Here is a 23321-nt window from a genome sequence, read left to right as displayed (position 1 = left end):
TCAGATGGGACTAGAGAAGACATGGCGAATGTTGCATCTCTTGACCCCTGAGCACTGCAATAGTTCAGGCCAGGCAGCAGTTACCCTGCTGCAGGAGAAGTGTTTCTTAGTCTGTTTTCAAAAAAAGGGTTTATCTTTAACGACCTCTTGGTCACAGCACGTTAACTGTTCCAGAGGACTGATGAACACTGCATGGTGCTGCTCAGCAGTTTCTTGTTCAACGGGCCAACTCCTCTGAGGAAGACATGTTGCAGCAAGGGTTTGGGTGAGATTTGTGGCTTCAGAGCAGATTTTACAAGTTTGCTACAGAAAAAGAGAAAGCATCATTTCCACTTTTTTTTGGTGACAGGAAGCAAAAGCAGGGCTGCTGGTCAGTTGGTTTAAATCAAACAACAGTCAAAATAACACAAGAACTAAAAATAACACAGTTTGCAGGCAACCCGGTCTGCAAGAAGGAAGATCCCTGAGGAAGGACGGCTATGGGGCAAGAACTGGGGGAGTCAAAAGATACCAGCGTTGGTCCCTAGCGCTCTGCAGGGACACGACGATGCCTCGTCTCCTGCTGAGGAGGGAATTAGCAGCCTTTTCTCTCTGTTGACCACTTCCATGACAAGGGCCTTGGGGCTAACACCTTCTCTACGGGGAAAGCACTGCACTCACGCTCCCTGCAGCTCCTGTTAATATCCAAACTCTGGGGCTCAGATTACTCCTACGGAAAAAAAAGAAACAAGAGAGGGTTTAAGATAGACTGATCTGCTTTAAAGACCCTGGAGGAAAGGTTTTCAGCATCTCCCCAACCATCCAGTGGACAACGGAAAGTAATTTTGCTCAAGACCCTCCGGACCAGGCACCGCCAGATTAGGCGGCTCTGCCCCGTTTGTGAGCAGGGACAAATAAAACTCCCGCACGGATAATGGAACTTATATTTATTTAACAGTAACATATAGTATATAAATAGGGTAAATACTTTAAAATATACAATATATCACATTCGGACATTCAGTCAAAGAAAGGCAACTCTACATGTGTAGCTAAAACATTAATCAAAAGAACGATGCACAGAGAAAGAAGCGGATGGTATGAACACATCAGATCTGGAGAACAGGAACACACAAAGATTACAGCAGTACAAAATGCAGCTCTGGGGCTGGCACAGCGGGCAGGGACCACAGGCGATCTCGTGATACTTTTCATGATGAAACAGGAGCCCTACCTTGAAGTATACGACAGTGGCAGTTCCCAACCTGGCGCCAAGCACTAGCCGATGCTACGGGCTTTGCTCCACTCGCGTAAAGTCCCATGGCAGAAGCTGCCCCTTCGCGTCCGTGACAGCAGACCCATTGCCACAGAGATTATCTAAATAATAGACGGCGATGGGCACGGAACATGACACCACAAGCAGCAACCAGGTTTTAACGTTGTGCTGAGCAGTGCAGGCCACAGTCTGGCTGCGCATCCAATTTGCAGACTAATTTGGGCCACGAGCGAAGACAGAGAAGCTAATTCCCATCTGGGCATGCCGAGAGTTTGTCTAGACACGTCTAACAGAGCCCTGCCTGTGCAGGCTGCAGATCAGAGCAGAGCCCAGACCACGCCACTGAACAGCCTTCACCCACCAGCAAACTTGCCATCAACGTTCAGAGCCACTCCACCGGGACAGCCAGCTCGCCGCGCTGCAGAAAAGCAGCTTTCTAGCTACGTGCCATCCCCGGCTTATTAAAAGCGCTCGGTCCCTCTCCATCCATTCCCACACCTGATTTCCCTCCCGCTGGGCCCAGGCAGGAGGAACTTCCCCAGCAAGCCAAAACCTCAGGTAACGCCGAGCCCGCAGGGCAGTCGAGCCACGCGGCCGGAGCGAGTTCACGCGAACAGCCCCACGCCGCCTGGACGTCCCTGGGGTCGGGTCGGCCTCTCCGGTCACGCTAGCTCCGTAAGCCTCTCTCCCAACCTACCGTCCCACGCGGGCTGCAGCAGGGCTCAGGTTTTGCAAAGCTTGACAAGCTCTGCCTGCCTGCGCATCCCCGCACACGTGCTCGGCACCACAGAGCAACAGGCAGCTCCTGCCGCAGAGCCGGCGGATAACCTAACGTCCCAGTCTCTCTCCCCTTCTCAAATGGATGCACTGTTCCCGTTAAGTTCAGTAAACATCAGTGTGGGATGCTAAACCCTTTACACTAGCTTTACTCTTCACTGCTAGGAAGGAAGAGAAAGGAGAAAAAAAGAAAGCTGCGGGCTCATCAGCAAAGCCACCCACATGCCTACCGCTATTTCTGCTCTCCCAACCCTCTGGAGCCACCAAACGCAACTGCTTTGCCCTCCAGTGTCTGCATCCAGCACTACACCATTAAAAAAGGCCCAGATTTTATTCCAGATCAAAAGTATGCAGTGCTTTGTGTTGGGTTTGGAGTTTTTTTGCCCCACTAACTACAATAAGAAGTACAAAAGATTTAAAGCAAGAAGAGCAGAACACTAGAGACCCATATGAAAAATGTCCTATTATAAAGAGCAACACGCTTTTGTAGTATTTACCAACACTGCAGCTTCTTCTGGTGACTGATTTACGACCCAACAGCACGGTACAAGGGAATTTGGCAGATGTTGGCATCAGGCAGGGAAAATCCAGAAAAGCACCAGCTTGTCCGACTGCGGGACAAGCTACTTTTCAGGTCCTGCCGAAAACCCTGGCATTTCCACGTGTATTCCCAGCCCCGGCACTCCTCGCACGCGGCCCCAGCCCTCGCTCTGCCCAGCTTTACTCAGACAAATCGCTGTGAATCGCAGCCTGAAGCAGATGCTGATCAGACACCGGTGTTTGCAGTGCAATGGATGCACGCCGCAGCTCTGCGGTTCCTGGGCAGGAAGATGAAGCAGTGCTTACAACACACACAGAGTCACATAGAAATATAAGAGAGAGAGACTGGTATCTATGAATACACTTACACTCACACGCGCACGCTCTCTCTCGCTTTCTCAAGGTAAATGAAAGCAACGGCAGTGTCAGAATATGGAGCGTGAGCTACGAAATATTTTCAGGTGTTTTATTCTGCATCGATGGTTAGCTAGCCTGTGGGGCGTACGTGTCTCTGTATGCGTGTGTAAAAGGTTCATGTCAGCAACTGCTTGAAAACACCAATGTACTTCTGTATTATCTTTCCCTGTCACTCGTTCGCCAGGTTAAAATAAGGTAAAGTTTCTCTCTCTCCTGCACAAACTATGGAAAGAAGTAAAATCAGAGATACCTTGTACATGGGAACATTGCGTAAGATCTAGTATAAACTGGGGATATTTTCAATATCTGATCACAAAAAAAAAAAGTTTTACAATCTTTAGGGCTTTCATTTTTAAATAATAAAAAAGTATGACAAAATAAAGGAAAGTACTCAGATAAAACTTCCAACTATTAAGTGCAACCTATTTATGACAAGATTTAGTAAGCAAAGCAGGACAGCAGCCTGCAGGTAACCAAAGCCAGACTGAAATGCAACACAGACCATGATAAACTCAGCAGCACGACATCTAGAACTCAAGTAACAAACAGGTGAGAGACATGATCCCTGAAAGAAAAAAAAAAAACAACTGACAGCACCAGCGGGGTGCCGGAGCCCCAGCTTGCAAATGTCAGAAAAGAAACTACGTTGGAAACTTGCTCTCCACATCAGTTAAAATATCTCGGTGTAGCGTTTCCAACCATCAAGAAATAAAGTGTGGTTCAACGTTGCTTTCTTAAAGGTTACATGAGGAGAAAAAATGAGCCAAGTTATTTAAACAGTTGTTCTTGCTTGGTAGGATTTACTCAGTGAAATTTTAATGTTCTTTAAAATATCTATTTATCTGATTCAATTTTGAAGCAATTTGGACCTCCCACATTCCTACAGCAACGACCAGTTTCTTGATTCCTTGTGCTCAATGCAAAGCCTTTACTGTAGTCTGTTTGTGGTTTAATTGGTTAAAAAAGATCTGATTCGCCAAAACACCTGCCATAAGGGCGAACGTGGGAGGCGCAGAGAAAACCAGCAAGTCAAAATAGATGCCTGCGCCTGCCTGGGCAGGGGAGACGTGGCTAGACTAGCGCACGGTCCTCTTCCAATTAATCGAGCCTCGGGCTTTCTGGGAAAATTAACATGTTCATTCACAGTTACCACCAGGAGAGCATCGGGGCCCGTCGTGAGCGGAGAGGGGAGGAGGAAGGAAGCTGGGGAGCTGCAAGACTTCACTTTCCCTGTTGGCTCCGACGCATGCAGAGGATGCTGCGCAGATGACACTTTGTGCATTCCCTGCATAAGCAACACTCAAAGGAAACGTTAGGCTCTGCCCACAAGCCTAAGAACAGACCCAGGAGAACAGCTGTACCTTGCTATTTCACCCAACAGTCCTTCCAAGCCTTAACTCCTTTCCAGCTACAAACTCAGATTTGCTGATTTTAACCAAAGCTATATAAATATATTATAAAAAAAACCCCACAAATGCAAACATTTACCAAGAAAGGAAGAAAAGTTACAGTGAAATGAGGCCTTGTTATTGTCTCAAATCAGGCAAGCCAGGAATTTCCTTGGGGAGACTTGTCTGTTTTTCAGTTCTGTTCCAATTGTCTGGGTGTCTATGCGTCCTCCAAACTAGCTAACATACCCTTGTCGACAAGGTGCGCTTTTAGCGTGTTGAAGATGTGGAGCTGCTGGTCTGGCCGCAGGGTTAAGAACTGCTGGATCAGTTTGCTTGGGTTAGGACCTCTGCAACACAAAAGCATCATTATCAATGAGTCACACTGCTAAGTCTCAAGGGTCTGGGAACCCAGGCACAGTTTGATCAAAAGAATAGGCTTAAAATAGTAGTCATGTCGCCCACTCCTTCTAAGTGTGGCTACAGAACTATTATTTAATGCGAGAGAAACAGATTTTTCCACTCAATCAGCTCTGGGGAAACTGTTCAAGACTCAAGGAACACAGGCATAAGGAACACAGAGAAGTTTCAGGGGGACTGAAATAATACAACTTGGGAAACAAGGGTTGTGTTCCCAGCTCAGCATGACACTGGCAAAAGGTGCTTCCCTTCTTCAAGCTCCGTTTCCTCTCTCATTCTTTGTCTTGTATTTTTAGATGTTAATCTCATGGGGATAACAACTGGCTCTTACTATGGACCTGTCACTCAAGCTTGACAGGGCCCCCAAATTTCACCATAAAGTTACAAATACCTGATAAAGCTTGCGATGTACACATTAACAAAGGTGGCCATCAGGTACTGACAGTCAAAGCGGTCCATGATACCTCCGTGGCCAGGGATTGTGTTGGCAAAGTCCTGTGCAAATCAGAAAGGATTGCATTAAGCAGTCACAAATGCCCATTACCTGCACTCGCTATATGTACATCTACGCTCTACACTCATACGCACGCTCTAATTCTTCTGAGAAGGCAGAAGTCAGCCTAAGCATTAATTTTGCTTGGCATCTCCCCTGGTTTTAAAAGTTTCTCCTTTATGAAGGCCATTAGCGCCTGAGGAATATCAAGACTTAACTGAGATCTGCCAGGGTCAAGGAAGGCTAATGTTTATCGCTTGCAACCCTGCCCTGCCGTTCAAGGCTTCTTAACTGTACAGAAGACTGTTTATACATAAAAGCTGCCTGCAACACATCAAGGGAAGCCCAGATTGCAAAATTTCCTGACTTGGTCTTTGTTCCTCTACCTCAAGTTCTGCATTAAAGCGGGATTTAGAATATCACAGTTTGATTTTTAAGATCTTCCCCCTCACCCATTCAGTCAAAAAAAATAGAATAAAATGGTGGGGCACAATCCGTGACAGAACAAACCTTCTCTTCCCTCCCAAAGCTCCCAGCTTTTCACTCCTTGGAGGAGATGGACAACATATAGTGGCAGCAACTCCTAATGGACAGTCTGTATCACTTCAGTCTTTGCCTTTTAAAAGGTAAATGGCCTTTGAGAAGAGGGGTGTCCTTACCTTGATTTTGAAGGCCCTCTTAAATCCACTAGCAAAGAAGCCTCCAAACGGCCCAATGAGGGAGGCAAAAGTAGACAGCGCGATGCTGTGGATTTGGAAGGGGTACATCCGGACTGTCTTCTGCAGAAAGAAAAACACGTCAGAGGAGGGTTTTCACAAAGTACAGCACTTCCCTGAAGCTTGCTTTGCTAAATCCAAAGCCAAGATCTGCAAGCGACCAGTGGTTCTGGACAGCCAGCTCTTCCAAAATGCTACATACACATCCCCTGGGAAACAGTGTTAGGAAAATGCCACTGGGCCTCTTCAGATGCCTTTCCCTCACCCCGATAGGTAATGGTTATCTTCAGAGTCTCAACACACATCTCAAGGCAAATCACCCTGGGACCCAGTCTGTACAAAAGGGAGCTGCAAGATGTCTTCTGGATCATCTTACCCACCGCTTGCCCCGTTTCCATTCTCTCCAGGTTTTAGGCCAGTTGGTTTACAAACGGCTTAAGCCACCAGGCTTGGAAGAATTCCTCTGGGACTTCCACCAGCAGGGAACACCATTCATTTCCCTCTTTACTAGGTCTAGTACCAGCATTTCTTGCCACATAGGTTTTTGGAGCATTAAAACATAGCCCCACTCTCTTCTTGGTGTTTTATCCCAATAAACAAAACCCTTTTAGTAGCCTCCTGCCAGGCAATCGCTGGCAGCGTGTGCAGCAAGAGTCCTACCCAGCCAACCACGGACTGCAGCACCACGGGGATGTTGTACTCCTGTAGCTGGAACAGCTCGGACGGCTCGCAGTCCACCGTGAAGCTGTTGGTGTCATTGTTGAATTCCACCGGACAGGTGAAGCACCGGTACCCAGACATCACGTAAGACAGCTTCAAGGAGACAGAGAGAGAGATGCGCCAAGAGGAAGGAGGATTAATAGTTCCTGAGCAAGGAGGCTGAGACACTCGCAAGGCAACTCAAGGAGACAAGGCTAGGAGGGAGCCACATTCCTGATTTCATTAAGAAGATTACTCTCCTGAGAAGAATTAATTGGCTAAAGGCATAGTAAGCATTTCCTTTAAGAAGTGCATCTGTTCAGCAAGCAGCGATCAGAGGCCCTGCATTTACAGGCTGAGACAGGCTGCACCATTTGGCTGAGCGGACAGCAACCAAACACAGAGATCGTCATAAAAATAGATAAGAATATTCTAATACTCAGAGATGATGCAGGCCTCATGACTTCCTATCCAGTTAAAGGCTTCACTTAAATTGTGCATGTAATGAAAATAAGCTGCTTTTTCTCATGCTCTAGTCCTGCAGTAGAGCAAAGTGCCAGAAAGAGCACTGAATTCCCCATGCAGTGCTTGAAATGATGCACTGCATTCATCCAACGGGATCCTCAGACGCTTTGTCTGCATATGTACAGCATCTGTGGAGACACCACGGTCTCTACTCTTTGGCAGACAAGAGAGAAAGCTTCAAGGACAACTATTGTAATGAACGTGTCATACGGGTCTAAAGGGGACCGACATCTTTCTCCAATATGTCACCTAATGAAGGAAAAAGAAAAATTAAGAAAGTGCCATGCTACTTACCAGCAATCCAAATAAAACGGTGGCAAAAAACCCTCCTATAAAACCTTCCCAGGTCTTCTTTGGGGAGAGCTGCAGCCAGAGAGAAAGAGAGAAGAAGGGGGTAGTCAAAAATTGTGCATCTACAGACACCACCACACACATACGCAGCCCTTCCTCAATTGTGAATTGCTGAGGCAAACATAAAATGGTGCAAACAATCAACAAGTAAGGCTTAGTCAAAACCTCACACTGCCCTCTTTGTCTGAAATGCTCCGTTTCACTTCGCAGCCTCAAACGTTGGGACGTGCCCAAACTGGAGATCAGAGAACAGGGATTGGGATTAAGACCCAAAGAAGCCAAAAGGTATACATTCGACTTATTTTTTATTAGTAGTCTTTTCACGGACTTTCTTCTTGTTTAACTTAGCAGATGAAGCTTTTCAGACAAGAATGTTTAAGGACCTGACTTTAATATGCATTCAATTTCTCCAGACATCGCAGCCCACCCTTCCGTAGCTACCTCCACTGCTCTGGCCTGCTCTCCCACCTAGGGTCAAGGGCTGCAGGCTACTGAAAGGCGCCTGCAGTTTTGTTCGCCAGAGCGTTACGAACCTTGATGAGCGGGGTGCGGCCAAAGAAGAAGCCAAACATGTACGCCATGATGTCATTGCAGATCACGCAGGAAATTGGGACAATGAACCTAGACGGGAGGAGAATCAAACCATTGGAAACTGCCAAACATCAGACAACTCCGAGACTTAACGAGATGAGCAATTGCTTCGTCGTGTGTTCTCCAGTGACATCCCACCAACACCTCCCTGTCCAGTGCAGTCTCACAACACGTGGAGCAACCACCGGAAGCTGCCAGAAAAAAATGAGGTGTTTTCTAATGCTCTGGACTAACCAGCAGGTCATGTACCCAGAACGGCCTGTTTTAAGCGCAGCCTTCCCTTTTGCAGCATGTGACATGCTGTTAGACAGCTGCCTCTGCTCACCCCAGGGTGGTTGCAGCTCAGCTGTTAGCAGGCTGCTCTCAAAGCGCTCTGGGCTGGTTCAGGCACACACAGGGACACACAGTGCCGTCTTACGGCAGCCAAAACTAGTTGCTGGCACAGCTGCTTTCGGGAAGACAGATGCTGCTTAAGACCAACACTCTGTACTGCCCAAGGAGCACAAAGCAAGTCCTAAGTCACCAAGGTATTGCTCAATCTTTTGCTTTTCTATTCTGAACGGGTCAGTCCCTGGCAGAAAGTATCTTGGCCACTAAGAACAGTCTTAACTGAAAACAGAGTAATTCACATTAGGCCGCAGAAATCACAATAACTCAAAATACACAGCAACTCACCATATCATTCCTTCAAAGAGGTTGTGAATGATGAGGTGCGACTGGGTCACAACAATTAGCAACGTCACATGGGTCCATCCAAACTGGAAGAGAAGACAGCATGCGGTCCAGTCTGCCTAGAGACATTTCTCATACGCATCGCTGGCAGAAACCAGATGCTGTTAGACCCCTCTCAGAGACCGGCTCACGCACGTGTGCATTGCCAGCATACACCTTCACCGCGACAAACACCGCAAGTTGCAAAAAGCAGGGAACAGTGACACTTATTAATTAATGGGCACGTTCTTCAGCTCCAGCCCTGGGCTGAACTTCACTGGAAGACTTCTGCTGGACCCAGCACTCTTTAGCCCACCCCATCCCACACATCTCAGTCAGCCTTCTGACTATATACGAGGAACACAATGGACATCCAGGCTGTATCCCTGTGTGCTGAATCTAGTGGAAAGCAAAACTAGCTGGGTCGGGGGTCAAACAGGAGCAATACCTTACTGATGTTTGGGAAAGGGGACATAGCCAATTAATCCTCGTGGTGAGCTACCCACAGTACAAGAGTCAAATAGTCTTGTGTGGTCATCTCAGCTTGCAGAAAGTTTCTTAAGAGCATCCTCAAGTGCAGAGAGGAGAGAATTCATGTTTCCAGGGAAATCCGGCCAGGGCCACCTTCCTAAATATTCACTCTGCTCGCAGCAATTTTCCTTCCAGGCAGCATTACAAAGCACAGCCAGCACAGAAGCATCTACTGGCATGTATTCCTCTACACAAAGTTTTCAAGTAGCCTATATTATTCATTCTTCTGCCTCCAACCGGGATCCAGCCCCTGTGTTTAACCTTACCATGTAGAACTGGAGGCGATAGTGTTTCTTCACCAGACTCAAGACGAACATGCAGAAACCTGGTGGGAAAAGGAAGAAAAATGAACGTGTGGGAACATATTTTCAACAAGAAAGAAAGACTTTTTTTCCCCCATGACAGTGCACAGTACACAACTCCACAGGGTTATTTTGAGCAAAGCAGCAACACGAGGTGGGGAAATGCACTGTTCTGGAAGTCACAAAATACAATTTCCTATAAATAACACTTGGACAGATAGCAAATCAAGCCTGATCATCCCCAGACGAACGAGAGGGTTTTTTCCAAAGAGGCTTTTTTTTTTTCCCATGAACTTGCTTTCACAATGTCGACTGGATATGCTACGGATACTGCATCAGATATAACACCTGTGAGAAGTGTACTTCAAGAGATCAAGATTTCCTCCCTCTGGCAGATTTAACCAACAGAAGACATGGTCTTTACCTGTTAAGTACAGGGCAAAAGAAATGAAGCGGTGGTATTTGCTGAGAATTCGCAAGGGCTCCTCTCTCTGGACCAGGGTGAAGAAATAATCTGTTACGGTCTCGCCATAGAAAAAGTAGTTTACGCAGAGCAGGAAGTACCTGTGGATGGAGGCACACGCCTGTTAGCATGAGCTCCCAAAGCATTCTGGAGAACAGAGAAAGCAGCTGATCCCCAAGGTCTTTACACTGGTCTGACACACTGTAAACAGCCTTCCTGAAAGTGACAGTCCAAACTTCATTCCCCCCAGTTTAGAAATGACACCTTCATTTAAACTAGCAGTTGCACCACCCAGTGCCATTTCTTGGTCGCTTATATCCTCTTTGGGATTGGTTTGGGCCTGTTGATACAGAGGGACTCTCTGCCTTTAGGTGGCACTCCTCAGCAGGCCTCTGGGAGCTTGCACGTCCTAAAAGCAGCGCTCCTCCCCTCGCCACAGCCTCGCTCTGTCTGGCATCCGGAGCTGCCCAGCCCAGCTATGTCCCAGCGTCCAGCAGCGTTTCACAACCACCGACAAGGAGCCTCCCATGCCAAGTGAGCAACCACGTCCGTCTCCAAGTGGTGACAGCCATCCATGCCATCATTGCACGGATCATGGGATTCGAATCTCAGCACTTCATAAACAGCAGGACGAACTTTGTCATTACAGGCTCTATCAAGAAATCAATCTATCTGGATTTGTGGGGACGTTTTCCTCACAAGAGCTGCTAACATACGAAACCAGACAATTCACAGCAACCCTATGTCTCTGTTTTGGAGGCTGCTAGGTGATCCCCTTCCTGTCTCTCCTCCGCAATGAGACGGAATGTATCACTGCCCTCAAGAACGGAGAGGGAAGCAGTCGCCCTACTCACCAGCTGAGTGTCCTGAACCAGGGCAGGTCATATGAGTGGTACACGTTGTAGCCGATAGTGATAATCTCGTGAAAACATTTGATCTGGACGCACATCACCTGCACAAACAGACACCAGGAAGCTGTAACACGTGTTGGTTAAACACTTCTCTCCTCATGGAGATAAAAAACATGTCTGTGCATAGCAAAAGATACTTTAGCAGGCGTTATCAGGCTGGCAGAAGTCTCCTAATCCAACTGTGATGCTCACCATGTTGTTTTTCCCTCCCCTTTCCTCCGCAGGAGGTTTCTAACAACCTCCTGTGCTGGTTTCAGTTGCAGCCAAACGCTGGACCACCAGGGCAGGCAGTCACAGATTCATTCCTCCATGGAGAAGTCCAGCGAGCTGAACACGGACCTGCACCAGTGATGGTCCCAGCAGCCATCCCCCCGGCCGCTGCCAACATTGGGGCCTCTCCCTGGAGCACTTACTATCATCATTAAGACCATGGGTCCCAAGTAGATGATGATGAAGAAGAAGGTGATCATCGCCAGCGTCAGGATGCCTCTTACCCACCAATTCTTCCATCTAGGCCACAGAGAAGGGAAGAGGTTAGAGAGAGTCGAAACAAAGGAAGCAGGACAGCAGCTCTGCTCTCTCCTCTGCACACCGTCCAGGCAACTCCACAGGCCAGAAACCGAGCCCTGAAAACCCTGCGTGTCCCCTCTGCACCACAGGGAGAGCTCGAGCCGCTGACCAAGGCCTGGCTGCAGCATCTGCAAGGCTACAGCTCAATTCAGCCTTCCCTGCTACGAAGCTCACTCAATGCAGAAAGCATTACTCCGGTGCGGAGCAACTCCGAGGGCACTGAAACGGGACCAGGGGGAGTCTGTTCCTGTTCTCCTGCAGGCTGCCCACACCTCGGACAGGCTGCGTGATTAATTCCCAGTCAATGCAACAGGGACCACTACCCCTCCCTGCGCTATTTTCGAAGAAGAGACATTGGCCCTGGTGTGTTGTATCCTCACTGTTCTCCAAGAGATTCTGCCTGGAGCCTCTCCCATTCTCACAGCACACAGGAGAGACGCTTTCTCCTGTGATATGAGTTAGATGCTCTTCCTCCTGAAGCAGCCCAAGGAAGACTTGTGCAGTTTGTTCTTTAATCTACTCCTTATCAGGAAGTTTTTCTCATGCATTCTTGCAAAAGTAGGTCAGACTGGTGGTTAAAAATCATCACTGTTGAAGTCTTCACTGAGATCATCCGCCCAAATAAAAGGGACTCGCAGACAGTTCTGGCTAAGCTAAGTGAAATGTCACGTGTCCCCCGCCCAGAGGTCACTTCACCCGGGAGGACCAGGCACTGCAGAAGGCAGCGGCCTTGCAGCGCTCCTCTGTGACTGATCCTCACCCACGCACAGCAGCACGGAGCCAGGAGCGCTGCCCTTTGCTCTCCCGCTAGCGCTGGCATCAGCTTCTCTTTCCCGTGGCCTCGCGGGCACCTTACGGCTCACGTGCCAGGGATGGAGAGCGCTGCGCTGCAGAGCGCAGCTATTTCAGCCTCCGTCAGCCGACAAGATGCTGTCTGGGCTCGGGGAGCCACAGCGGACGCTGCAGGACCTTCTGCCAGGACCCCCGCAGCAGGGGAGGACCGTGCTTCGTGCTACCTTGAGGACAGGTTGGAGAGAGCTCTGTTCAGGACCTCTGGAGTGTCATCGGATGTCGGCACCGGGGGCGAGCCTCCAAATTCAGATTTGCTTTCGCTGTCAGATGCTGTCTCTCCATCTAGCTTGTTTTCAGACTCTGACTCCTGCAAGCGAAAGAGAGACACAGAGCTTTGCTAGATACGGTGCTAGGACTCTTTAAAGAAAGTCAGATCAGCCCCGTAGGCGCAATACCTACCGCCACTCTCCTTCTGGCTAAACGGGAGAAAGACAACAACAAAATTGTCTGGGTATTACACGGGGTTAGACCCACAAAAAAATAACATCAGGCGTTTCAGGTGACAGGCAGAATGGGTTTTACTGCCCTGACCATCTCAGCAGCAGCTACAGAAAAGGATCTGATCTCTTTGAAGAGTTAAAGATGCCTCACAGCTGATTAAAAACAATCTCCAAGCGCAGTAAGTGTTCAAGGGACACAGGCTTGTTAGCAGGAATTTTTGCAAGGTCTCCCAATGCCCAGGCAGGTCTCCAAGTATGCGGCATTGCCCGAGTTGGACAGAACGAAAGGCCTCCAAGCAGACGGGCTCGAGGCCTCCAGGCAGACTTTTCAAGTACTAACTTTACATGTAGGCACTAAAAATAACACCAAGGCTATGCTCAGCAAGCTGGAGAGGAAGAACACGGCTTATCGCTCAAGCCCAGACACCGCTCAGGCCAAGCCATGGAGGAAACCCGATGTGCTGCAAAGATACAGCGCGCGCTCTCCCTGCCCCTTGCACTGCTCCGCACTCAGCTCCGAGCAAAGTCCTGTATTTAGGGGGCCGCCTAAATAAATACAGGCGAGGCAGGCAGGAGGTGACTCGCGGCTGCGCAACGGGGCTGCGGTGGAAAAAGGATTAAAACCGATCCCTGACTCCCCGTCAGTCCCTTGCCCTCTCCAGTGGCAGTTTTTCCTCCAGTCCAGCTCTTCGATACAGGACAAATCCCAATTTCTACATTTTGCCCATCATTTTATCAGCAGAGCTTCATCCTGCTCCTTGCTAGCGCTTGAAATGAGGAAGGAAAACTCCCCTCCCCGGGGAGCGCTGGCGCATCAGGCACGCAGAGCCCCGGGCGCTCGATCATGTGCTATTTTAAAATTCCCAGAAAAGGGAGCATGTTTGCAGGAAGAGCAGGGAGGGAGCCAAGCTGACAACCACTGCGATCTCTGCAAACAAAGCTGCTCTGGGCTCCCGCGGGCTCCCGGACAGCGGTGTTTGTTTGGCATAGCCGAATCGAGGGGTACGTGCAGTTCACTAGAGCAGTGAGGCTGGAGCAGCACCCTCACACGAGGCAGGAAGGGATAATGACTCCCGAGCCGTAAGGTATCCATGGCTGCAGGCCAGGTGCTTAAAACAGACGAGGACAGCTAGACGCTGTCGGATGGAGGCAGCTAAAAATACCACGGTGTTGTCAGAGGATCATTTCCGGGGCTGCGCGAAGTGCCCGGCATCGCACCGGCCGCATGCGCTTAGGTACTGAGGGCAGAGAAGGGCAACCATCATCCATCCGTAGAGGCTACACCCAAAAACCTTAAGCGCAATTCTTAATGCAACACAAGTATCCATCATCTCGTGCAAGCCCAGGGCTTGCTGGCCGTGCAATAAAAGGACTGAGACTGAAACGAGAAATTAGACCCAAGCCAGCATCCCTGCATTTTATTCCCCAGCTGTGCCATTTGGGAAAGCACTGACGTTTCAGGGCTAAGTGCAAAGCAAGCAAATTATTCCTTGCCTGTAGCCCAGAGGAGCAGAAGTCTCGTAAAGTGCTCAGAGACCAAAGAAAGGGAAAGAGCACTAATGTCTTCTCCTTTCCAATCCAGGCCAAGGAAAAAAGCATAAAAGCAGCTGCATAGCTCAAAAAGTGACAGGGGAATGTGATGTTGCAACCGAGCCAAGCTGGCCGCTGATGAGATGGGCGGTCCAGATCCCTCCCGTTCCCCAGCCACCAATTCCCTGCACTAACACTGACGTTGCAGCTAAACTGATATAAAGCATCATCATCGGTTTCCTGACGCCTAGCCATCCCTTGCGATGCGCAGCATTTCGGCCTCTGAGAAGAGGGGCAAAGCCTCGCCGGGTCAGTCCAGCGGGACACGCATCCCGTATTCCCCACGTCATCTCCAGCAGTGGGACCGGGAGAGGTTGTGCGACACGTACGCGATGCCCACGGCTCCAGCTAACCCTGCCGTGCTGCTGCCCGGGAGCACAAAGGCGGCAGTGAGGGAGTTTGTCCAGATAAAGAGACATTGTCGGGGGCAACGCTCGCTCCTGCCGCATCTCTTGCTTATTCCGTTTAGGCCTGATGGGAGCTGGAAGAAAACATTTTCCCTGATGGAAAAAGTCACCAGTCAAACTGACGGATAACATACAATTTAACATCTTCATTTTGAAAACAACTCGGTATCGGATATCAGCTTTTCTCCCTATTTAGATTGCTCCCTGAAACAGGGTGTTGGGATTATATAGGACGTTGTGCTAGATACAGGCTATGGAGAAGACTCAGTAATTGTCACTATTTTTATTCCTTTTATGCAAATTGCAACCATCAGCCTACAAATCATCAGTTTAAGCAGCTGAGCGAGGTGCTAAATAACTTGTTTAAGCCTGAGCATGATGCACTCCGGTCTGGTCTACTTAATCCAGCTGTGGCATTGCCATGGTAACAACCTCCCGCGTGTTCCCATCGCTATCGCACCAGTCCTCCAGCTGAGCCAGGCAGATCCCCGTCCACAAAGGAGAGCCGTCAGCGAGCAACGCTTTCCACAAAACAGCTTGCAGCCGCCAGCAAGAGCGCAAGCCGGCACGGGTGACGCCAAGCGCATTTCACCCAGGGCCACTGCAGCCGCAAACCCGCGCTCCCTGCAGAGCAGGGCTCAGCTTGCAAGAGCCAGACTTGGGCTACGTCAGGCCATAGGCAGCAAACGCCGCGTCCACGGATGTCAGCACGGACTCAGCCTTTTGGGCAGGTCGGGTCCCATAGCCAGCAGTTCGTCGCTGATGATTTAGGGTCGATGGATTTGCTTTAAATGCACATTACGAGCAAGCCATCAGAAGCCAGAACTGCACAAACCTGGAAGCACATCAATACCTCTTTTAAGTGCTTACGTTGTCTGATAAATGCAATACAGAAGACAGAGTTTCACCTTTCAGGTTTTAGAAGGTACATTTAGAAGATGAGCGTCTCAACTCGCTGCACATGGACTCCTTACTTATCAGAGCTGCTCACCCTGCCAAAGGGACCCCAGGGCAACTCCTGCCCTTTCTATCCCCACAGTGAGATGTGATCTCGTGATCGGAAGTAGAAAACTGGGATCCCAGGCTTCCGGCTCCAGGCAGTCTCTCTACGTGATTTGGGGTATGTTGTTACGTCTTCGGATGTCCATCAGGAAGAATTCTCTACAAACCCTGAATCCTAGTATTTCTACCGAGGCCATGAATTATTCAGAGCCATAATCACCTCCTACTAAGTCTCTGCAATGGGCTTCAAGCTTCAACGAAAATAAGCAGAACCCCTAAACACCACCTAACAGTCTTCATTGCGACGGACTATGCAAACAAGAGATGATAAATATATTCAATTTACAGCAAGTTAACCAAGATTTGCCTCCTTTCCCAGCCAATAGACCATAATCCTTCCTTAAATTGCAATGGGCTCTTCTGTGCATTTAACAAATGCAGCCATGAAAGCCCAAGAGTACATAAGCATCCACGGCTACCTTTGCAAAGCCTCCTCCATTTTCATAACTGCAGCTCATCCTAAAATCGAAGCCATTTAGCCCCAGGCTGATCCTCGCATACACCTTGCCGTGCTTTTTAACCTTTTATGACTCTGAAGCAGCACCGAGCACAACACAACCCTGGGATGTAAAAGCTCCAGTCTTGGGCCAGGCTCTAGTTGAACAAGATGCTGCACAGACAAGTCAAAGCTTTCAGCAACGCTTCTCACTGCGCCAGCTCTCTGGATTGCAGGGTACACATTAAGTCTATTAAAGCACAAGCAGAGGCAGCGTCTTTTACTGGCTTTTGTTATCCGCAGGGACTTACTACATTTAAGGGCTCTTTCTGCCCAAATCTGCCTGTCCAGCACTTTAGGCAAGCCCAGCGCTCCGTCTCCAACTTCTCTTCTTAATGTCGAGGGCTTTTTAAGGAATCAAGGGAATAATTAATGAAAGAATAAAATCAACATGGCAATGTACGTTTTACCTTCATTCTTTCATTTCCACATTAGTAATGAGGAGAAGGAAAGAATAAAAACCACAGGTCTCTTCAAGGGCAGTTTCTCCTGATCTCCAAACCAAAGGAGACAGAGGAAAAAATCCGGATATCTACTTGCTTGTTCTATTTGTAAAATCTGCACATCAAGGCAACATTTGCAAATAAATATTTTGTCCCCTCGAAAAGGTTAATGGAAAAACGAGTTGTCTTAGGTTTCTTTAAACAACGCTTGTGAGCAAGCAGGGCGAAATCTGTGCTTACATTTCAAATGGCCGTCTCGCAGCAGAAGCTGCGAGCACACTGTTTTTTGCCCAAGTATCCATGACATGATCTCAGTTGTCATAGAAACAAGTCAGATATCTCCCAGCCAAAAATTTTCTGCCCAATACGGAGATAGAGTTAAGCATTCAAGGCTGGTAGATGACATTAGTTCAAGAAATCCCATTATTTGTGCACCTTTCTTGAAGCAAGGCCTCATTTTATTTGGACTCCCTGCCAGATTTTAACAAAAAGCAGTGATGGAAAATGCTAATACGCTGCTAAAGAGAAACATAACGTCGTCTTTTGAGGCAATAAAGCTGACAGCTAGAACAACTGGGACCAATCGTGCGAAAGCCTCTGTTATTCTCACCTCCGAGCACGCACCAAGCCCAACAGGAGTATTAGCCCAGAGAGCTATCACCTCCGCTATCTGCAGGATCACAGCCATTATAATTAATCTAATGGGATATAAATGCGATAGTCTCAGTTAGGAACACTGCAATCGTTTTCAAATGTCCGGGAAAACTGCCTGCTCCCTTCCCCTCTGCCCTTCACTGCTTTACCCACACGGCAGCGCCCGGCTCTGCAGTTCGACACACCGAAGGGAGAAAAATTCGGAGGCACTAGAAGGAAGGGACGCAAGTGTCCAGGCTCGGTTTGTACCACGGTCACGGAAAAGCATCGACTTTTCCGAAGTGGGCACAGAGTAGCTGAGTTCATAGGCAGATGCAGAGCAAAGTGCTTGAACTTCTCTGGTTGGGAAATTATTCTTCTAACCATCTTCCATCCCAAAACAGGCTCAACAGATAACAAAGCAATTAAATTTAAGTTTCTCATGTCCCCCCATCAAGAAGTCCCAGCAAGGTGGCATCTAGGGGTGCCTGCTCGGTTTATGGTCTCAAAAAACAATGATGAAGGTCAGTTTTGACTTCTGTTGATAAGGAATTCCCTCCCCCATCCCGAAAAAACACATTCCAGTTCAAAGCACGCACAGAAATTAGGGCATGCCTATAAATGGAGGCCCATAGCAGATAACACCACAAAAAGCGTAAGCATTTGCACGGGGGCTGAAATCACTGAAAAACACCCACTGCCATCTCACACGCCCAAACCGAGCCGCTCGGTTTTGAACGCGAGCAAGCTCAGCCCGTCGGCGGGACGCGATCGGAGGCGCGCGCGGTTTGCGTTCAGCAGGACAACGGGCCGACGAAACAACCTGCGCTCCGTGTCAGCAGATGTGATTCACGCAACGGCACGTATCCCTGTGACTCACCGGGCACGAGGCAGCCGGCTGGACGGCGGAGCGGGCTCTCCCTCCGCCCGGCCCCCAGCTCACCACCCGCTCCGGCGCTTGTTTATTCCCGGAAATCTAGAGGGTAAATGCTCTCAGCTCCGAGTCCTTTACAAAAGCTACTGTATACAAAAGAGTACAAAAATAGGTTGCCGGTGCTGGCGTTCCCCCAGGAGTTCCTGCTGCTAGGAAAGGAACCTGCCTCCCCCTCTAAAATGGAAATATTTTGGAAACAGGCTTCAGCGCTAGGTTCTCCCGGATCTGACCGGCACCTCTTTGCTACCGTGGCATTTACCGAGCCGGCAGAGACAGGGAAGCATTGACAGGAACAGGAGCGCGAAGCTCCCAAGCACCTCCTGGAACCGGCGCTGGAGAGCGGCTCTCCCATCCCGGAGAGGCGGCGGCAGGATCCTGCACGGACGTTTCGATCTGTCGGTAATCGGGAGAGCTGTGAGAAACGAGAGAGGGAACGAACAGCTCTGCGGCAAGCTGTACTCTCCTCGCGTCGGAAGGTTAGCGCAGGAAAAGTCTATTTTTATCCACCAAAACAAAAGCCTGCATCGTGCCAAGGCTCGTGGCTTCTGACCCTCCATTCCTCTGGAGTTAGGTAGGTTTTTCCAAGACATAACGTGAAAGAAACCTTACGAGGCTGGTTAATTTGCTAATAAGGCGATACCACAATCTTGCTCCGATTCCTCTATCAGTCAGTCCCTTTGGCTCTATCGGAAGTAACCGCACAGAGAAAGCAGGCGTGCGGGTCTCGGCCCAGGGTGTCCAGATGTAATCCCAACAATCCCGAGTCGATAGTTTAGGTCACAGCTACCCTTACGAACTTACGGACCACCACGTAACTTGTTCTAAAGAGAAATCTATTAATTAAAAGCAGGCAGGAGGATAAAACGATCTTCTCGCCACCTAATGTGTTACATGCAGTTTACGGACGGGGAAACGAGTCCTGTGTTCAGGACGCAGAATGGCCCAGCCGGGAAGGGGAACGCGACGGTCCCACCCCAGCCTCCCTCCTCGCAGCAGCGAGCATCCCTCCGCGCACACGAACGGTCCCACCGGAGCGAGGATGCGGCAGCAACCGGGTCTGCCATCTGCCTGGGGGCAACAGCGACTCTGCACGTGCTGCCAAGAGTCACGAGCTCGGAGCAAGCAACCCTCCAGGCCAGGGGAGGTAACCGTCCAGCCGTTAAATAAGGGTGGTAGGTAGAATCCAGCTCTGGACAAACCAAAGGGCTGAGTGACAGAAAAGCAATGTGCGTTTGGGGGCTTCCACCCGCGCATCCAGAGTGCCGGTGCGTGCTCCATCGCTGCCCACACCCCTGCGCGGGCTGAGCACCTCCTCGCAGCCCCAGGAGGATCGGGGCAACCCCAGCTTGGCCAGACCTTAAATCCACAGCACTTCCCTGGGACTAGACTTCTCCGGCATCACCACGAACGAGCGAGGAGATGAGCGGTTCGAAGGAGGGCGTGTGCATTTTGCAAAAAGGAGTAGTCGGGCACTGTCTGAAGGAGATTACGAGCAGCCCGTTCCTCTTCCACCCGCTCCAGGGCAGGCCAGAAGCTGGGGACGGTATTAACGTTGACCGCCGGTTATAACGAGCTCCATTAGGAGTGCAATCAGTCCAATCTCTCGTCGCCACAATTAACAGCAGCGGACGACGCGGCATGCCTGTTGGCAGCCCCGCGTAACGCCGAGCACTGAACAGCACGGCAGGCTGGGATGCCTTCCCGCAGCAGAGCTGGCGGTGCTCACGTCCCCCACTCTCCCGGGCCAAGCAGCGCAGCCGTAGCTCCTCCATCCTTTTCTCCAGCACCTTTCCCACCACGGGCAACCTTTCCCACCAGAAACGCTACTTTGAAGGCCTTGTATCAAGTAAGCCGCCCTCCTCGCAAGCACATCACCCCTCGCCCCGTGAGGAAGGAACGTCCCAGCGGCTGCGGGTGCAGCGAGGTGCCGAACGCGGCTCGGCGGAGGAACTGAGCTGCCCGGCGCATGGGTGCCCCGGAGCAGAGCCGCTGCACCGACCCCTCCATCTGCCTCTCCTTTTGGGACAGTGTTTTCCACCAAGGCACCGACTGCCAGGGACAGAGACGTGGGGTTTTTTTAGCACTTTTACTATTCTCTTTGGAAGCTGGAAGAGAAAACGTGGTTCAAAGGGATGCCTGCAACACCAGGGAGAAGGCATTTCCCTCCAGTTCCACGTGAAGGAGGAGTCTATCAAGTAAAACAGTCTACAAGGAGCAAGTGAGGAAAGGATCCATATGGTAACGACAAGAAACTAGGATTTGTTTCAGTCGATATTCTGTAGATATCTCCGATATCGACGCATTAGCGGCAACAGCTATTGGCATTTAAGTCCTTTGGGCTAAGAAAACAGGCACCAAGCACAAATAATACCTGTACCCATTTCCCTGTCTTTAAACCAGAGAGAGCTGATGGTGTTCACTCATTTGAGCAGAAAGATATTGCCTCGTGCCTTTGGAGAAAAACATTGTGTTGCGCGACAGTTTGACAAAAAAATCAATGTTAAAACCTTCTTGCACAACGGTCTCAACTGAATGAGCACAAGTTTCACCTATAAACACCGCTTTCTGCCAAGGGAGAGGAAAATGTCAATGCTGTGATGTTGTGCAAGGGTTGGAGGACCTGAAAGCGAAACCAGCCTCGCTCTTTCCACTGTCAAAACAGAGCAAAGTGGAAAAGAGCAGAAAGCAACCAGCTTACGGCTTTCCAGGTCCGATCTTAAAAACAGCCCTGAGGTTTACAACTCGTTTTCACTTGTTTCCTTTAAAACACCAGGTGACCTCCCACCCGGCTCGACTTTAACCGTTTGGGGAAACTCTTTGTCGCCTGCAACTGCTCTGCCGCTAGCAGAGCCCCCGCTCAGCACCCAGAGGAGCTGCTCTTGGCGGCTGCTAACACATCTCTATTTTTTGCTGTTGCGTTTTGTTTGCGCTGCTTCACGACGCGCGGCACAAGATAACCGCTGCAGCTCCCTGGTAAGGACCCTTCAAGTCATCGACTCAAAGGTAAAACTGGAGGAGCCCTTCAGCAGGCTCACTGTGCGTCGAAAAGCGTACTTGCCTGGAGATAACGAGATTGCACTCAAAATAGCGGCCCTCTGACCTTCTTTAGCAACACATCGCAAGCAGCTAAAGCGAGCCTGCAGGCAGCTTGTTTGCACAGCCGTGAAGCAATCCCGGTGCTTCCAGGCCCCCGGGGAGTTCTGGAATTATAAAAGTCCCTTAAGTTTTTCTGCTGCAAAGTAAATTCCAGCTGAGACAAATGTAATTATCTAGAGGATAATAGTTTTGCTCTGTGCAAAACAAAACAACAACAGAAAAGCGTGTCTGTATTGCTGGTTCGCCCGAGGTCAGCAAATCCGCACATCAGACAGCTTCGCGACAGCTACGAAAAAGGCAGAAACTTTCGATCTGCATCAAGGCAACCGATTCCCGGCCCTGCCAGCACTTTCCCTCCCCGTTTCGGCTCTAATCATACCGCAACATTAGAAGTTATTCAAACCCGGCGGCAGAGCTCCTGGCAGGTGTCACGCAGGCATTGCAAGCGGCGTTAAATGCGGTGTTTAAATTGCAAGGGAGGTTTCTGGGTGGTTGTTTCGCGCCCATCGGCATAGCTCGCGCGCTTGGAAGAGGACGAAACATCAACACGACGCCTTCGCTAAGGGCGACGGACCGGCGCGGGGCGGCCGAAAAATGTGTGCATCAGACAGCCACGAAGTCCTTTTCCCTCCGGTTTTTTGCTCTCTACGGGCCTGCGGTTACTCTCCGCAAAGGGGCACTTTGCTCCCCCGAAACGCGTTAAATCCGCGCTGAAGCGAAGTTCCCGGTGCCGCCGGGGCTGGGGACGACGCCCGGCCGCGGCGGGCGGTGTTTTCTCACGGGTAACGTGCTATAACCCCGAGACACCGCGATCCCCCGAGGTCCCCGCTCCGCTCGCGGAGCCCCCCCATCCCCGCCGGCAGCTCCGCGGCGAGGAGGAGGAGGAGCGGGGGGGGGGGGGGGGGGGAGGAAGGCTCCACCGCGCACACGCAGCCCCGCAGCGATCGCCGCGGCCCAGGCCGCGCTGCCCGCCTCCCCCCCCCCCGCCGCCGTGCCCCCCCGCCCGGCCCGCAGCCCCCACCTTCTCCTCGGGCTCCGGCGGCGCCGCGCCGGGCTCGCGGCCGGGCCGCTGCCGCAGCTCGCTCATGCCGGCCCCGCGCCCCGCTCCGCTCCGCGCCGCGCCGCCTCCCCCGCCGCCGCCGCGCCGCGCCTGCTGCGCCCCGCCGCCGCCGCCAGGGAGCGGGAGAGGGCAAGGCGCGCTCAGCCAATCGCCGCCGCGGGATGGACAGCGAGGGGGTGTGGCTTCACCGCCCGCCCCCCGCCCCCCTCCTGGCCCCGCCCAGGTGTACCCGGATGTGCGCGCCGCTCCGCCGCGCGCCGCCATGATGGGTGGGCGCCGGGCGCGTGGGGGCCGCGGCGGAGGCGGGCCGCGCCGGCACCTTGTCGCTTCTGCTGCGTGAGGCGCGCACGGAGCGGAGCCGTGCGCTGGCCTTCACCGGGGGCCGCGCTTCCCCTCGGGAACCGGCGCCTGAGGAACGGTGCGCGGAGCTGTGCCCTACTGACAGGCCCGCGGCGGGCGGGCCGGGCCGCGGGGTGAGCGCGTGTGCCGCCGGCCCCACGCGCAGGCCGTTAACTGACTGGGGGGATCAGGGTTCCCTCAGCCGGGCATCGCGGCGCCCGGGTGCCCGCTAGGCCGCACCGGCGATCGCCGCCCGGTGACGGGAGACGGAGCCTGGCGCCTCGTGGTGTGTGTGTAACGCGCGCGCTG

The 23321-nt window shown here is 51.0% G+C and overlaps 1 protein-coding gene across 4 annotated transcripts; it reads right to left on the bottom strand.

Moving 5' to 3' along the window:
- Positions 1–114: 114 nt before the first annotated feature.
- Positions 115–23132, bottom strand: CDS2 (CDP-diacylglycerol synthase 2). 4 transcript variants are annotated; one of them, XM_064497911.1, is made up of 14 exons: positions 22635–22793; positions 12677–12819; positions 11504–11600; positions 11034–11131; positions 10141–10280; positions 9681–9739; positions 8848–8930; positions 8115–8202; positions 7525–7593; positions 6667–6819; positions 5950–6069; positions 5189–5292; positions 4627–4727; positions 115–709 (listed from the first exon to the last, which is right to left on the bottom strand). In XM_064497911.1, exons 1-14 carry the CDS (start codon positions 22698–22700, stop codon positions 699–701), a joined length of 1332 nt encoding a protein of 443 aa, XP_064353981.1. In that variant the 5' UTR covers positions 22701–22793; the 3' UTR covers positions 115–698. The 4 variants fall into 4 exon arrangements, with proteins under 4 accessions (XP_064353981.1, XP_064353982.1, XP_064353980.1 ...); XM_064497912.1 differs by lacking the exons at positions 115–709; positions 22635–22793 and adding an exon at positions 22903–23132 and having other exon boundaries at positions 912–4727; XM_064497910.1 differs by lacking the exon at positions 115–709 and having other exon boundaries at positions 912–4727.
- Positions 23133–23321: the final 189 nt, after the last annotated feature.

This window comes from Dromaius novaehollandiae, chromosome 26 (genome assembly GCF_036370855.1).
Source record: "Dromaius novaehollandiae isolate bDroNov1 chromosome 26, bDroNov1.hap1, whole genome shotgun sequence".
Lineage (NCBI taxonomy): Eukaryota > Metazoa > Chordata > Aves > Casuariiformes > Dromaiidae > Dromaius > Dromaius novaehollandiae.
This window is presented reverse-complemented; position numbering and strand designations above follow the sequence as displayed.

Coding starts and splice junctions, on each gene's coding strand:
- CDS2 (XM_064497910.1), bottom strand. CDS start 22,700: ATGAGCGAGCTGCGGCAGCGGCCCGGCCGCGAGCCCGGCGCGGCGCCG. Junction 10,281..11,033: donor TGGTTCAGGACACTCAGCTG/GTGAGTAGGGCG, acceptor CTCCATCCACAG/GTACTTCCTGCTCTGCGTAA. Junction 8,931..9,680: donor ATCGCCTCCAGTTCTACATG/GTAAGGTTAAAC, acceptor CTTCTCTTCCAG/TTTGGATGGACCCATGTGAC.